A 15725-nucleotide genomic window follows, 5' to 3' on the forward strand; every position below is an offset into this window, starting at 1 on the left:
CTGCTGGTGCAAGTGTAAACTTACCACCTTTCTAGGGCGCAAACTTCATTAAGAACCTTAGAATTATTTTTAACTTGTGACCTGTGAGTCTATTTCTAGGAATATACCTTCATCACAAATGGAAAAATATACAAGGGTTTTCACTGCAATGTTATCATCCTGAAGAATCAGAAACAGTCTAAATATTCAAAAACCTAAAAATAGTTGCTGGCCTGTGGTGGTGCAGTAGGTGAATGTCAACCTGAAATGTTGAGGTTGCCGGTTCAAAACCCTGGGCTTGCTTGTCAAAATCAACAAATAATTGTTACTTATGCATAATGGAGGCAGAGACTGATGTCAGGCTGTCACAAACGAAGGAGCTGTTAGGCTACCAGAAACTGGAAGGGACAGGAAAGAGCCTCCCTTTCAAAGGGCATTCAAAAGGGGCATGACCCTACCAACACCTGGATAATAAACTTTCAGCTTCTAGAACTTTGAGAATAAATCTTTGTTGTTTTAAAAATAGTATGGCACATCCATAGAGCGGAATATTGTGTGATACTTTATTTATTTATTTATTTTTAGTGAGAGAGACAGGAAGGGAGAAGAGACAAGAACCATCAACTTGTAGTTGTGGCACTTTAGTTGTTCATTGATTGCCTCTCATACGTGCCTTGACTGCGGGGGCTCTGAGGGGCTCAAGCCAGAGACCGTGGAGTCTTACCCTGAAGCTGGAGACCCTATGCTCAAGTCGATGAGCCCGCACTCAAGCCTGTGACCTCAGGGTTTTGAACCTGGGTCCCCAGCGTCCCAGGTTGATGCTCTACCCACTGCGCCACCACCTTGTGAGGCAGATATTATGTGATAATTGAAAAGAATGTTCACAATAGTTGATAGTCTGGGGCAATATCGATTACATAATAAGTGGAAAAGGATGCTAATATTTCTGTATAGTAGGAACACAATTTTGTAAACGCCCTTCCACATACATGCATTATATATACTTATGCACACACACACATGCACACACATACAAATACACATAGAAGGGAAATTATTACTCATTACAGTGCATAGGTGTTGAGCTTATAAGTATTAAGTTTTTTCTGTGTGTGTGTGTGTGTGTGTGTGAGTGAGTGACAGGGACAGACAGACAGAGAGAGGGACAGACAGACAGGAACGGGGAGAGATGAGAAGCATCAATCATCAGTTTTTCATTGCGACACCTTAGTTGCTCACTGATTGCTTTCTCATATGTGCCTTGACCGTGAGCCTTCAGCAGACCAAGTGACCCCTTGCTCAAGCCAGCGACCTTGGGTCCAAGCTGGTGAGCTTTGCTCAAACCAGATGAGCCTGCACTCAAGCTGGCGACCTCGGGGTCTTGAACCTGGGTCCTCCTCATCCCAGTCCGATGCTCTATCCACTGAAGCACCGCCTGGTCAGGCTAGTTTTTTCTTTTTCATACTTTTCTACAATCTGTGCAAAACATAGATAACATAAAACTGACCATTTTAACCTTTTTTAAGCGTATGTGCATTCCTTTTAAAATTAAGAATAAAGTTTTACAAATAAGCTTGCACTGAGCAGGCTCTAAACTTGCATCTACATTACTATTACGATAATGTGACAATTACTTGTTTCGACAAAGGACAGGAAAGGAACGCAACCCCGATGAATGAAAGGTTTGACGGACAGGAGCAACATCACTGGTGTCATTAGGACGTGTATTATTCTGAAGGCAGCTTTTCTCTATAGGTGGAGATGCATGCCTTCAGACTTTTTAGTGCTAAGGTCGAAGGGGTCCAGCCCGGCCGATAAAGCCTCAGAAGGGAAGCTCGGGGCCACAGAGGCTGTGGAGGGATGAGTTATACACACGTGGGAAAACAAACTCAGCTGGGACTGGTCATTTAAAACTGGCTCAACTGACCCCAAATGAATATCCAAGCAGCTCTCAGAAGTATATACAATTGCATAAATCAAACTTTGCCCAGAAGAGGCAGGCAAGCCTGTAGACTGGAGTTTTAGGGAGGCCAGCAGAGAGCAAGTAGGGTTAAAGGCAGATGTGAAGCCTCAGAGTTTTCGATTCGGAGCCCACCCTCACTGTGCAGACCTGCTTGTAACCCCCAACATTACTTAGTCTATTGATTTCCTTTTAATCAGAATCGGCTGATTCGAGGCTAAGCCAATCACAGTCCTCACTTTGGACCTCTGTAGTCATAGAGAAAATGTGAGTATCCCTGGTAACAATTAGGAAAACGCAGGGCCAATCTCACTAAGACACTGACCCATTTCAAATGAAGTTACTTCCTTAGCAAGGGAGTCAGGGAGTACTTGAGCTTGGTTATCAAATAGCTTCTGGCTTAGTTTGGTTCTTCCCAGTGGGTCTCACTGAGGTAAGGAGTGGCCATGAAAGCTGGAGTGCCCTGTCCTCACTGCATAGGCGGCGGGGAGAGGGAGCTAGGAGGCTGCACTGATGTCACAGGCAGGGACAGCAGAGAGGAAGAGAGGAACGGACAGGAGGCTTCATCTGGAGCAGTAATAACAGCCATATAAAAGCGGAGTACGGGAAAGAACCGGCAGCTTGGGCTGGAGCCAGCAGCCCTGAGATTAGCAGCAGAAATGCCCTGGAGTGGGGGTTGGCATAGAATTTGTGTGAGCAGTCACGGTCTCCTTGGAAACCTGGCATGGCTCAGGGTCGATGTTCTCTGCTGTTATTACCCTCCCATCCACTCTTCAAGGCACTGTCCCCTCCAACCTCACTCCTCACCTGCATCTTCCTCTTCACTGTGTCAAAGGGAAAGGAGAGGGTCTGGGTCACTGCAGCTGCCAGGCAGATATTGGCAAAGTTCTGGAGGAGAGAGAAGCGATCTCGAGGTCCATTCCATATTTTCTCCAGGTTCATGTAAACTAGAAGGGAGCCCGCAGAGAAAGGGAACGCACCTGCAGAACAAAGCCAGGAAGAGGCTGCTGAGGTCTAGGGAGACATTGGCGTGAGAGCATAAATGCCTGTGGGGAATACAGGACAAGTAAACAGCACCTCTCTGTTAAAATCACTCCAACCTGCCCTAGCCAGAAAGCTCGGCTGGTGAGAGCATCGTACTGATACGCGATGGCTGCAGGTTTGATTCCCGATCAGGGCACACTCAGGAACAAATCGATGTTTCTCTCTTTCTCTCCCTTCCTCTCTCTCTAAAATCAATCAATAAATTTTTAAAATCACTCCAACCGAAGAAGCAGGAAGGGACTTTCTTGGGTGATGACAACGTGCTCTATTTTGATAGTGGTCATGTTATTTGTCAAAATGCATCACGTGGAAAAAATGTATTAAATGGTTGGTGAAAGGTTTGCGCACTTTACTGCATGTAAATTTTTCTTTAAAAAGGATCATAAACAAATATTGAACTCTAATCTAGTTCATGATATATATGCTGAAGGGTTGAGGGGTGAAGTGTATTGATGTTTGCAACTTATACGGAAATCATCAAAAAACATAGAAGATGCACCGATGAATGGCTAGAGGGAAAAAGAGATGGACAGGTATGCGAGAAAGCAAAACATTAACTGTAACATCCAGATGGTGGGCATATGGGTGTTTCCAATTCTTTTTTTAACTTTTATGGGTGTTTGAAATTGTAAGAAATCAGATGTTGGAAGAAAAGCACTCTCATGAAAAACAGTTAGTAAGCTGCTCTTAATCAACTTTTGGTCTCTAGCTGAGAAGAAAACATTCTGTGAAAACTGTGAGGCTGTAGTGGTGAGGGAGGTTACTTGACCTTGCCCTTGGAAATCATGTAGCCATATCAGGGTTCAGTGAGCACCCTGCTCTGTATGGCATCCTCGTCTTACTAGGAAAATATGGTGCCTGACCAGGCGGTGGCGCAGTGGATAGAACGTCAGACTGGGACGCGGAGGACCCAGGTTCGAGACCCCGAGGTCACCAGCTTGAGTATGGGCTTATCTGGCTTGAGCAAAGCTCACCAGCTTGAATCCAAGGTCGCTGGCTCGAGCAAGGAGTTACTTGGTCTACTGTAGCCCCTGGTCAAGGCACATATGAGAAAGCAATCAATAATAACTAAAGTGGCCCTGGCCGGTTGGCTCAGTGGTAGAGTGTCGGCCTGGCATGCAGGAGTCCCGGGTTCGATTCCCGGCCAGGGCACACAGGAGAGGCGCCCATCTGCTTCTCCACCCATCCCCTCTCCTTCCTCTCTGTCTCTCTCTTCCCCTCCCGCAGCCAAGGCTCCACTGGAGCAAAGTTTGCCTGGGCGCTGAGGATGGCTCTGTGGCCTCTGCCTCAGGCGCTAGAATGGCTCTGATTGCGGCAGAGCAACACCCCAAGATGGGCAGAGCATCGCCCCCTGGTGGGCGTGCCGGGTGGATCCCGGTCAGGCGCATGCGGGAGTCTGTCTGACTGCCTCCCTGTTTCCAGCTTCGGAAAAATACAAAAAAAAAAAAAAACTAAAGTGCCGCAATGAAGAATCGATGCTTCTTATCTCTCTCCCTTCCTGTCTGTCCCTCTCTCTGACTCTCTCCCTGTCTCTGTCCAAAAAAAGAAGAGAAAAAAGAAAAAGAAAAAGAAAAAGAAAATATGGTAAGCGAGGAGTACAGTAGGTGGCACTTTCACAAACTTCCAGAAACTTTGGAAACCCTCTTAATTCTACTGAGGAACTAAATTTCTCCCTCAAAAAAGAGATTTAAAAAGAAGGGATAACACAGTGGAATTGCTTGTCTTTAGAATAATATTTATAAATATATTCCAAACACATTAAAAATAATGTACTGATAACACAGTGGAGTTGCTTGTCTTTAGAATAATATTTATAAATATATTCCAAACACATTAAAAATATTGTACTGATAACACAGTGGAGTTGCTTGTCTTTAGAATAATATTTAAAAATATATTCCAAACACATTAAAAATAATATACTGATAACACAGTGGAGTTGCTTGTCTTTAGAATAATATTTATAAATATATTCCAAACACATTAAAAAGAATGTACTGATTTCCCATTTACTTTCATTCAGAAAACACTTGTGGAGCGTATGCTATGTGCTGGGACCTAGGTCATAGAATACAAAGGGGCAGGAATACAAAGAGAAGGCTAACTCCTGGAGAAGCTCACCCTCTAGTGGTGACATAGCTGTAGGTGCCATGAGGGCAGGGCAGGGGGCGCTATACAAAGTACTTTAGGTACACAGAGATCAGAGGGGTTAATTTTGTCCAGGGGAATCAGAAAGCCTTCACAGAAGAGAGAACTCCTCAGCTAGGTCCTGAGGAATGAGTAGGAGTTCATCAGACATAGAGTGGGCAGGCAGTCCAGGCAGAGGGACTAGCATGTACAAAGGAAGTAGTATTTCCAGTAAATACAAGTATTTCTGTATGGCTGGAGCATCAGTACAGGTACAGGGGTAACAGGAGAGGAGGTAGGAAGGCTGTTGTGAAGGATCTGGAAGGCTATAAAGGATTGGGGCTTTTCTCTGTAGCTCAGGAGGCAGCGAAGGCTTCTGAGGCGGGCAAGGGAGTGAGGGTGGTGAAAGGATCATCTTGCATTTGGAGAGCTCACCACCCCCTGGCCGCTGTGCATAGGGCACACTGGGGTGGAAGAGAACCAAGGCTGCGAGCAGGTCGGAGGAGCCTCTTATGTGTCTGTGGGAAAGACTGTAATGAGAATGTGACCTAAGACAGAGGAGATGTGAATGGAGAAGGGGGATAGACTTGAAAGTTCAAAGAGGTCAACATGACAACACTTGGCGACTAAAGCGAGAGTGGAATGAGAGGAAGAGTTGAAATGAGTCTAGGTTTCTTCTGGCTCAGGCCACTGTGAGAAACAAAGGCATCTCATTCATTAGGGAATACAGGAAGAGAGCAGGTGTGAGACTAACAGGGACATCAGGTTTAGTCTTGAGTTGGATGTGCCGAGGGAGCATCAGGTGACGGTGTCTAATAGCAGTACTGCCACTGGGAATTGGTAGCAGTCAGAAGAGAGAGGACTCTGGGGTTATATTGCTAGGTTCTTCCATTTTCTATCCATGTGACCATGGGCACGTCACTTAGCTTCTCAAAGTATCTATTTCCTCAACTGTAAAATGAGACTTAAATGAGAAACTGCATGCAAAGCATTTAGCACACTGGCACAGAGGAAGCACCAATGCACGTTAACATAGAGATGCTATTGGGGGCCGTTAGAGTAGAATGATGGTCCGAGCCACAAGCTTAGATGACACCACCTAGGGAGGCCACAGAGGGTGAAAGGTACATTAAGGAAGGAGCTGGATGAACAGCAGTATGTAGGGGGCTGTGAGTCTTCCAGATGAGTCAGACAAGAGCTGCCAGGCAAGTGAGAGAGACATCCAGGAGACAGTGGGGTCCTAGAAGCCAAGTTTCTAGAAGAGGGGGTGATCAATTTCATCAAGTGTTGTAACAGACATCAGATAAAGGGCAAAAGTCTACTGGACTGGCCACTGATGGTCCCGGGCGACCTGCATGTGTATAGTCCTGGCACAGGCTCCAAAGACCACAGAAGCTGTAACTGCTACCCTGGCTGTGCTCACACGTGCATGTATGCACACCGAGACTCCCTCCCGCAGTCAGATGGGGAGTGTGGGGGGATGTCGTCCAGTCAGTTTGTGCAGAGCCACCTCCACCCCTCTCTGGGATGTGAGAGGCCAAAGTCAGGACTGGGGTGTATGGTTATGGAATAGAATAAAGCTAAGTGGCTCTATATGCACTAAATCCATATGACCTTGAGCTCAACGAAACAGATTTAACTGGTTACTCAGATATATAATACATTTGCATATGTCTAAGAATTAATTCAGCCTTTCCTTGGAGAAGGTGAAAATTTCCGCCTTACCTAAAACTGTAAGGGAAACCCCCCGATAAAGGGCCAAGAATCCTTCCTGTTGATAAACGGTAGAAAAAGCATGGAAGATTCCTCTATACGATGGTTGCAGCATATTCTGCACAATCAAGCGCGTTTTGATGAGGTCCGTAGGATATGTCACAATGGTGGAAACCATGCCTGCGAGACTTCCAGCCATGATGGCACTCCACTGGGAAATACGGCCCAGGTCATCCATGAAGAGTATGACAAACCTGGCAGAAAACAGGGGGGAAAGCCCAAGGGAATCAGCTACAGATTGTGCTTGAGTGCTCTACACCAGTGGTCCTCAACCCCCGGGCCGCGGACTGGTACCGGTCCGTGGGCCATTTGGTACTGGTCCTCAGAGAAAGAATAAATAACTTACATTATTTCCGTTTTATTTATATTTAAGTCTGAGCGATGTTTTATTTTTAAAAAATGACCAGATTCCCTCTGTTACATCGTCTAAGACTCACTCTTGACGCTTGTCTCGGTCACGTGATACATTTATCTGTCCCACCCTAAAGGCTGGTCCGTGAAAATATTTTCTGATATTAAACCGGTCCGTGGCCCAAAAAAGGTTGGGGACCACTGCTCTATACTACTTACAATATCTTCCAGCATTTGGAAGTGCCTTACAGTGAACACTACCATACTAATGAATACCACAGTCAACACTACTATATTTATATAAGTCTAGTTAACTAGAAGTAGGGGATGCCCAATCTTCTTATTTATAGCTACCCTAAGTCCTCCCCACTTCACCTGAGCATTTCTTCCTTTTATCTGCATAACTGGCAACTCTGGCTTGCCTGTAGTGTGTAATGTCATCGAAGTATTTTGTACATACCAAAACTGTAATGTGCTCCTTTGCTTCTGTTGAAACTTAAAAGAAGTTAAATTGCTTGAAATGATGACTTGGAGCATCCCCAGTCATTAAGTTTTAAAAATATATTGGCTTAATTATAAGAGAAGATGTGCCACCCCACTAGTTATCAGGAAAACGACAAATAAAAACAATGACAAGATACCATTTCTCACCTAGCAAAATGTCAAGGATTAAAAAACTCTGGTAATATCGAGTGATGGTGAGGATTAGTGGAAACAGGACCTCTAACCAACTGCTTGTAGAAGTAAAAATTGGTATGGACACTTTGTAGTATCTGGTAAAATTGAAACCATGCCTACTCACCCTAGCAATTCCATTTCTAGGTACATATTGAAGATAATTTTTTTTAGGGAGAGACAGACAGGGATGGACAGACAGGAAGGGAGAGCAATGAGAAGCATCAACTTAGTTGTAGCACTTTAGTTGTTCATTGATTGCTTTCTCATATGTGCCTTGACAGGGGGTGGGGGTTCCAGCAGAGAGAGTAACCCCTCGCTCAAGCCAGCGACCTTGGAATCAGCAACCTTGGGCTTCAAGCCAGAGACCTTTGGGCTCAAGCCAGTGACCATAGGGTCATATCTATGATCCCAAACTCAAGCCTGCAACTCTGTGCTCAAGCTGACGACCTAGGGGTTTCGAACCTGGGTCCTCAGCATCCCAGGAGGAGGCTCTATCTGCTGCGCCACCACCTCATCAGGTGTAGAGAAATTCTTGCACATGTACATATGAAGACACACACAGCATTGTTTGTAAGTGTGAAAAGGTCAAACCACCTAAATGACCATTGGTAGGGGAATGGATAAATTGTAGGATAGCTATACAATGGACACTATATAGTTTAAATGAATGAGCTTAGAACTATATAATAGGATAAGCAAATCATAAAGTTGAAAAAGCAACTTTGCAGAGAGACTTACAGTCTATGACAATGATCTATTTAAATTAAGAAACACAGCCACAGAAATGTACCTTATATATTATTCATGACTAGATATAGATCCATATAAAAAGTATAAAGTAGACCTCCGGGAAGGTGGGAGAGGGGATGGACTGTGAAGGAGAATGAAGATGACTGCCGCTTGAGCTATACTACTTTATTTCTTGTATTAAAATAAATATTCGGAGTACCTTTCATACCAACTATCATGCTGTCAACTCTGGATGATAGGTGGTTGCTAGGTTACTTTTTGTTTCTCTGTAGTAAAAAATGGCCTTGGGTGGAAAATGCAAAATCAAAAGCCATTCTGTTACAAGCCCTCTTTCTGGAAGCAGCACATCCCTAGGCACGAGAGCCTACCTCAGCAGAAGTTGTTCTAAGGGGACTTTTACATGACACACGATCCCAGATAAGGAAGCAAAGGAATTTGACCCAGCTTGCTGATCAAGATGAAATCAAATAGGACTTGGAAACCATGAAAAAAAATTTTTCTGCCCGAGAGTGGGGAGGGAGAGACGGAGAGGAATAGTAAGGGTTTGAATAAAAGGAAAATGAACAGAGCTAGGCGAAAATAAAAGTATTGTCTCTTTAAAAAAATCAGAACATCCCTAAGTGCTTTGGCTTTGAAACCTCCAGGGAAGATGCGCCTCTCCTGCTCCTTCAGTCTGGCAGCAAAGCGGGGCCCTCAATAAGAGGAGTGGGCATTCAGATGCAGTTACTTAAGGGGTACGGCTCCTTGTTCTCAAGTGAACACTCCTTGATACAAAAACAAAAACATCTCTTTCAAGCTGTAGGAAAATCTTGACTTCGTTTTGTTAATGTACCTTAGTTGCACCAACTAAAACAGTCACCTGAGTTAACCAGCTACCTTTTAAAGTGCAGGTAACTAAGCCTGGCAATCACCGAAGGGCCATTTGCCTCAGTGTCACTGCCTGCACACTTCCTTGTTTTCCCTCCCTTCTCTGGCCAGTCATGTTGGAGGGGAACCTTAGACGGGGGAGGGGGCATTGAGGAAATGAAAACGACTGGAGGAGTAGTCCGCAGTAAGCTGAACCAACCTGAAGAAGATGGATTTTAAAATGTCCAAAGAAACACCATTCGTTCTCATTGCCTCACCCTTATCCCCTGTCCCACTTGGGCACTTCTAGGGCATTAATTCATTCGTTGCTCATTTACTGAACATCTATGGTGTGCCAGACACTGTGATAGCACTCAGCATATATTTTAAGAGAGTTCAACAGTCCTGCTAAAGAAATATAAGGGCAACAGGAGAGGAAATAAGCTTTTGGTCTGAATGACCCGAAGAACTAGGAAGAGGATCCCTATCGTATACCAGACTGCCTTATAAAGTCAGGTCTTATTATCAAATACACAGAATTAAAAAGAACCACAGAAAGTCCCTTCTTCTCGGATTCCGATCATCTGACAGAGACAATGACCACTAATCCTTTCCCTTAGAATCAGAGTCAATGCAGGCAGCCCTAACAGGCCATCGATGATGTTACCCTGGTCCTCACAGCTTAAGCTCTTGTCTGATTGGCACCGCTGTTCCCCTTTCTGCCCCCTCCCCTACTCCCACACACATGCACAGTAGTTTTTTCCAATGAGACTGGACAGGCTGGTGAACAGCAGTAACCTCTTCTTTTCGGTAACATGAATATAACACACACCCTGGATATATGTAGTTAGAACTGTCAACACTTCAACCTAATAAAGGTTAGCAACCAAACACAAGCTCATGAAGTGGCTACACAATAAGGAGTTGGTGTTGATTATGAACAATTTTAGAGCTGCAGGTACCCAAACCAATGCTTATACAGTTAGACAAGCAGTTGTGGTGTAAAGTTGGGTGAAGGTCTACTATTTGATGCTCACAAAAATCAGGGGATATTTTATTGCTTCATATTAATTTTGAAATGTCCCCTAATTTTTGTGAGCAGTATATTTGAAAGTTGTCCATTGCGTTAGGCTCTATCTATCTATCTATTTATCTATCATCCATCTACCTACCTATCTATCTATCATCTATCTATCTATCTATCTTCTATCTATTTATTTCAAGCACCCAGCTCCTAATGACTCTTCAGTGGACTATTTTGATCATTAATTCAAATAAGCAGCCATTTCAGCATCACAGTGGTGGGCAAAGTCCTGGACTGTGGAACGAGAAGACCTGGTTTCAAGCTCCAGATCTGTCCTTAACTGTGTTTGTGGACAAGTTATTTAAGCACTCCGTTCTCTGAACATTTGGGATGTTTATGCTTTGCTGAAACCCATGATCATAGGCTGTACCATCCCCTCCAGCTAACTATTTCACAAATTCGTGGTCAGGAGTAGAGATGAACCTGTATAATGATGGACCAGAGGTATTATCTTTATGCAGGAAGGATAGCACCATGACTAATCAACCACTTTGCTTTCTATCTAGGCTTAGCCATTCCCCAAAATGCTTCCTTTTAGTTTCCAGGAAGAAAACAATCTTGCAGGAAAAAATTATTAGCAAACCTAGCCCAAGTAACTATCTCTTCTTCCTCTCTCATGCATCAAATCTTCTCCACTCCCACTGTCACCAGTCCATTTCAGGGGCCCTCAGCTGTCACAAGGATGAGTGCAATAGGTTCTGAATTGGTCCTGTCCCCCAATCCAGTCTTCCTCCTCTCTAGTCACATCTTACCCTGCCTCTAGGTGACAATTAATTCCTGTTGAATTGCTTTAATCACAACACTCTCCTCCTCAAAAATCTCCCATGGCTACCCTTGCATACCAACTAAAGTCCAAACTCCTTCACCTGGCCCTCCCACATCTGATCCCAACCTGTTTTTCTGGCTGTGTTTCCCATTACTGCCAGAGACACACCTTATGCTCCGGTCATGCTGCAGGCCTTCCCACTCCCGTGCGTTTGCTCATGACGATACCTGCATTATCTTTCCCCGCATCTTTGACCAGCAAACTCCTACTCATTCTCGTAAGATCAAACTCAGATGGATTTTCGCCTCTGTGGAGTTTTCATATCTCTTCCTCTCCATCCCTCATCAGAAATGTTTATTTCTATAACACACTTCAAGCATGGCAATCACACACTGTGGACACAGTAATCTTAGTTTTCTATTACTTTGTAAACTCTGGGGCACAGGGACCAAGTACCTTTCATCCTTACTGTGTCCCCTGCATCATGAACATAGGAAGTACTTAAGGGAGACTTGCTAACTTAATGTCAAATAAAGGCAGAGAGAAAGGTAGCATGATGTAATAGAGTAGTGGTCAGGAACCTTTTTGGCTGAGAGAGCCATGAACACCACATATTTTAAAATGTAATTCCGTGAGAGCCATACAACGACCTGTGTATGTTACGCATTATCCAATAAAATTTTGGTGTTGTCCCGGAGGACAGCTGTGATTGGCTCCAGCCACCCGCAACCATGAACATGAGCGGTAGGAAATGAATGGATTGTAATACATGAGAATGTTTTATATTTTTAAGGTTATTATTATTTTTATTAAAGATTTGTCTGCAAGCCAGATGTAGCCATCAAAAGAGCCACATCTGGCTCGCAATCCATAGGTTCCAGACCCCTGTAATAGAGTATGAGATTTGAAGTCAGAAAGCCAGGCAGTGGGACTCAGCTCTGTCATTGATGGCCAGTCTGAGTCTAATTCTGCATCTGTAAAATGAGCATATTTTGCACCTCACAGGGTAGGAGGCAGGAGTTTAAAAAATTCAGTGATGTACACATGCATGTATACACATGAAATAACTATATAGAGGTGATAGGTTAATTAGACTGATTGAGGTAATCATTTCACAACGTATATCAAAATATCAAGTTGTACACCTTAAATATATATAATCTGTATGTCAACAATATCTCAATAAAGCTGTTAAAAACCCAATAATGTTGGCCTGGCCTGTGGTGACCCAGTGGATAAAGCCTCAACCTGGAACGCTGAGGTTGCCTGCTCGAAACTGTGGGCTTGCCTGGTCAAGGCACATACAGGAAGCAACTACAACTAGTTGATGCTTCCCACTTCTCCCCCCATTTTCTCTCTCTCCTCTCTCTAAAAATCAATAAATAAAATCTAAAAAAGATTTACAAAAAAATCTAATAATGTCCATACATACACTCTCGATGGTTAGCAGAAAAGCTACAGCACTGAAAGCAGCCTTGAAGTTCTCTCTGCCTTCCTCTCCTAGCTATGCAGTCCGAAGGCAGACTTCCATATGGCTTTGTGGAGAAGAGAGACAGTGAAGTGGGGAGAAGCTGAGTCATTCAAACTCAGAGAGCTGTTTATAGACTTCAAGCCAGAAGCTGCTGAGGGCAAGGGGGTGCTGGGAGGAAAGAGAACCTTGACAGAAAACCTGCTGATCGCATAAGGTAACCCTACTCCCAGGAGGAGGTGCAACGAGCCCTGGCCTGGAGGACTCAGTGACAAAGTTGATTCCATCTTGCTTCTCATCTGCCAGGTGAGCCTTCCAGCTCTGGCCTCCCGGAGTCAAAGGCAAACTTCCTTGATTGTTAGCTTGGAAAACTGAACAATGTGGTCAGGACTGTGGGCTGTTTGTCTAATGCAGAGCCAAGGCCAGTCTTCAGAGCTGGCACTGTGTTGCCCAATGAAGAACACAGGGACCATCCTTCCAAACAGAAACATCTCCATTTTCTGAAATTCCATCACTACCATTTCATTATTGTAAGCTTTGTTTCCAGCTAAAATGCAAATACCTTTGCCTGGCAGGTGGTGGCACAGTTGATAGAGCATCAACCTGGGGTGCTAAAGTCCCCAGTTTGAAACCTGGGGTCACCAACTTCAGTGTGTGGGTGGGGGTGGGGGGTGAGGTTTCTGGCTTGAGCTCTGCTTGAAGGTACCCCCCCCCATCAAGGCATGTAGGACAAGCAATCATTGAACATCTGAAGTAAAGCAAGTATGAGTTGATGCTTCTCATCTCTCTCCTCTCTGTTTCCCAAATCAACTAAAAAAATAAAAAATAAATAAACAAATAAAGCAAATATCTGTGAGCTCTGAGGAAGCTTTAAGACTAACCTGGCATTATCCTTTTCTAAGAGGCGGTTGTTGAGGTAAGCCATAACTTTGACAGATGAATGTGGCCAGTAAACAGCAGCCTGCTGTGAGCAGTAGACACCAGGTGGGGAAGCTGTGACCTCTGTGGGACCCTAAAGCAAGCTTCATTGTGTGTGTGTGTGTGTGTTTATGACTCTGTGGCCTTTTTTTGTGGCAACTGAGCCCTTTGCCTCTATCAAATACTTTCTTCTGGAAGTTTGGCCCCACAGCCACAGCTGCATACACGCGCCTTCCAAGGGGTCTCTCGGAGGCTAGCCAAGGTGGTTTCCAAGTTGGTGCACGGCAGGAATGGCTAGGCCCATCTCTCTGGAGGTCTATTCACTCCGTCCCCCAAATCTCGTTTGGCCCCATTCCACCTCCTCACCCGTCCAAGCCGGTGAGCCTCTCTGGGCCGGACCGTCCGCCCCAAGACCACACCTCTCGAGGCAGGAATCCCAAGAGCGTGGGACAAATGTGAAACGGCGCTTCGGGGCCCTACGTGTCGCCTTTCGGCCAAATTGCCCCAGAAGCTCCCACGCGACCAGGAAAGTGTTGGGCCCCGCGGCCCGCCCCCGCCCCCCGCGCGGCCCGTACTTGCGGTAGGCGGCGAGCTGCACGGCGCTGGAGGGGAAGAGGCGCAGGCAGGCCACCGCGTTCCCCTTCCACAGGGCCCGGGGCCCCTCAGCCCGCCACACGCCGAGCCCCGCGGCCCACGGCCCGCGGCCCCGGCCCGCGCCGACCTGGGCCAGCACGGTGGCGAGCTCCAGCGGCGCGGTGAGGCTCAGGCTGAGCGTCCCCGCCAGCCCCGCGCACAGCAGCCGCTGGCTGCCCGTGAGCCGGCCGTCGCGCCGCCACGTCGCCATGGCGCCTCGCCGGCCGAGCCCGGGCCCGGGGACACCGGGACTCCGCGTGTGTCGGGCCTGGGGCTCCCGGGCTCTCGGCGGAGGGGCGGGCGAGCCGGCCCCGCCCCGGAGGCCTCGGGCTGGGTGGGGCGGAGGAGGCCGCCCGGATTTGCCCTCTGCTTTACAATTCGTAAGTTTCTGTTGACGAGTCGCCAAGTTCCCTCCAGGCCCAGCCGCCTAGACTTCTTGCTTCTTAAGTGTTCGGGGCTGCCTCTCTTCTGGTTTACCCTGCAACGGTTCAGTCATCCTGACGGGCCTCTGTGGGATGCAGATCACTTTGAGTTTAAAGGCAAGAACAGAGACGCTGCAGGCACCTGAGAAACGTTTACCTCTCCCTTAAAGAATTTAAATTAAGGCCCTTGCCCATTATAAGAGTTATCATTAGAAATGAGTTTTTTGACTTATCTGTAGGGCAGGGCAAACTTCTAATAATTGAAGGCCTGTTCTCCTTACTGTCGGAGAATGACCTCCCCGCCCCACTGGAGCCCCAAGGCGCTCAGCTCATCAGGAGCGCAGAATGCCATATTCCATCATTTTCCTTTTCTGTCTCTGAACCTCTCCTGTGTGTGGGGTCTCTCGTGTGTTAGGTTCCCATACATATCTATGTAATTAGTTTTGCTTATTTTCTCTTGTTAATCTGTCTTTGTCGTTTTAATTATTAGAGCAGCCAAAAGAACCTTGAGAAGTAGATGAAAGTTCCTTCCTCGCCCACAACCCCACTACTCTCCTCCACATTTCACCTCACTCCCCTGGCTTCTGTTCTTTTTCCTTCAAACTCTTTTTTTTTCTACCCCAAGACAAAACTTTGTAGATTTCTCAGCACAGAAGGAAAAACCTGTAAAACACCGCTGCTACCTATCAGACACTTGTCAAATATCGGGTTTTACATACATTATCTCATTTGAGCCCCATAATCGCCTTTAGTAGGTGTGTCCTCACTTATTGCCCGCATTTGGAGAGGCTGTAGATGTGTGGTGGTTAGCGCTTGGACTCTGGAACCTACAATAGAATCTTGGCTCTGCAGCTTACAGCTGTGTGTCTTTGGGGAAGCCACTCAACCTCTCTGTACTTCAGTTGCTTCATCTATAGTTTCTTCCT

The 15725-nt window shown here is 45.8% G+C and overlaps 1 protein-coding gene across 3 annotated transcripts in view; it reads right to left on the bottom strand.

Annotated features, from left to right (window-relative positions):
- SLC25A43 (solute carrier family 25 member 43) overlaps nt 1-14694 on the bottom strand; it is a 37886-nt gene extending 23192 nt beyond the window's left edge. For all 3 annotated transcript variants that reach the window (XR_010727855.1, XM_066249989.1, XM_066249988.1), the window contains exons 1-3: nt 14320-14694; nt 6836-7077; nt 2747-2919 (exon numbers count right to left, since the gene is read on the bottom strand). Coding sequence is in view for 2 of the 3 variants with exons in the window: in XM_066249989.1 (XP_066106086.1) it covers nt 2747-2919; nt 6836-7077; nt 14320-14588 (684 nt within the window). In the remaining variant the exon portion in view is untranslated. The remainder of the gene's footprint in view (nt 1-2746; nt 2920-6835; nt 7078-14319) is intronic.
- Between the last annotated feature and the right edge of the window lie 1031 nt (nt 14695-15725).

This window comes from Saccopteryx bilineata, chromosome X (assembly GCF_036850765.1).
Source record: "Saccopteryx bilineata isolate mSacBil1 chromosome X, mSacBil1_pri_phased_curated, whole genome shotgun sequence".
In the NCBI taxonomy this organism is placed as follows: domain Eukaryota; kingdom Metazoa; phylum Chordata; class Mammalia; order Chiroptera; family Emballonuridae; genus Saccopteryx; species Saccopteryx bilineata.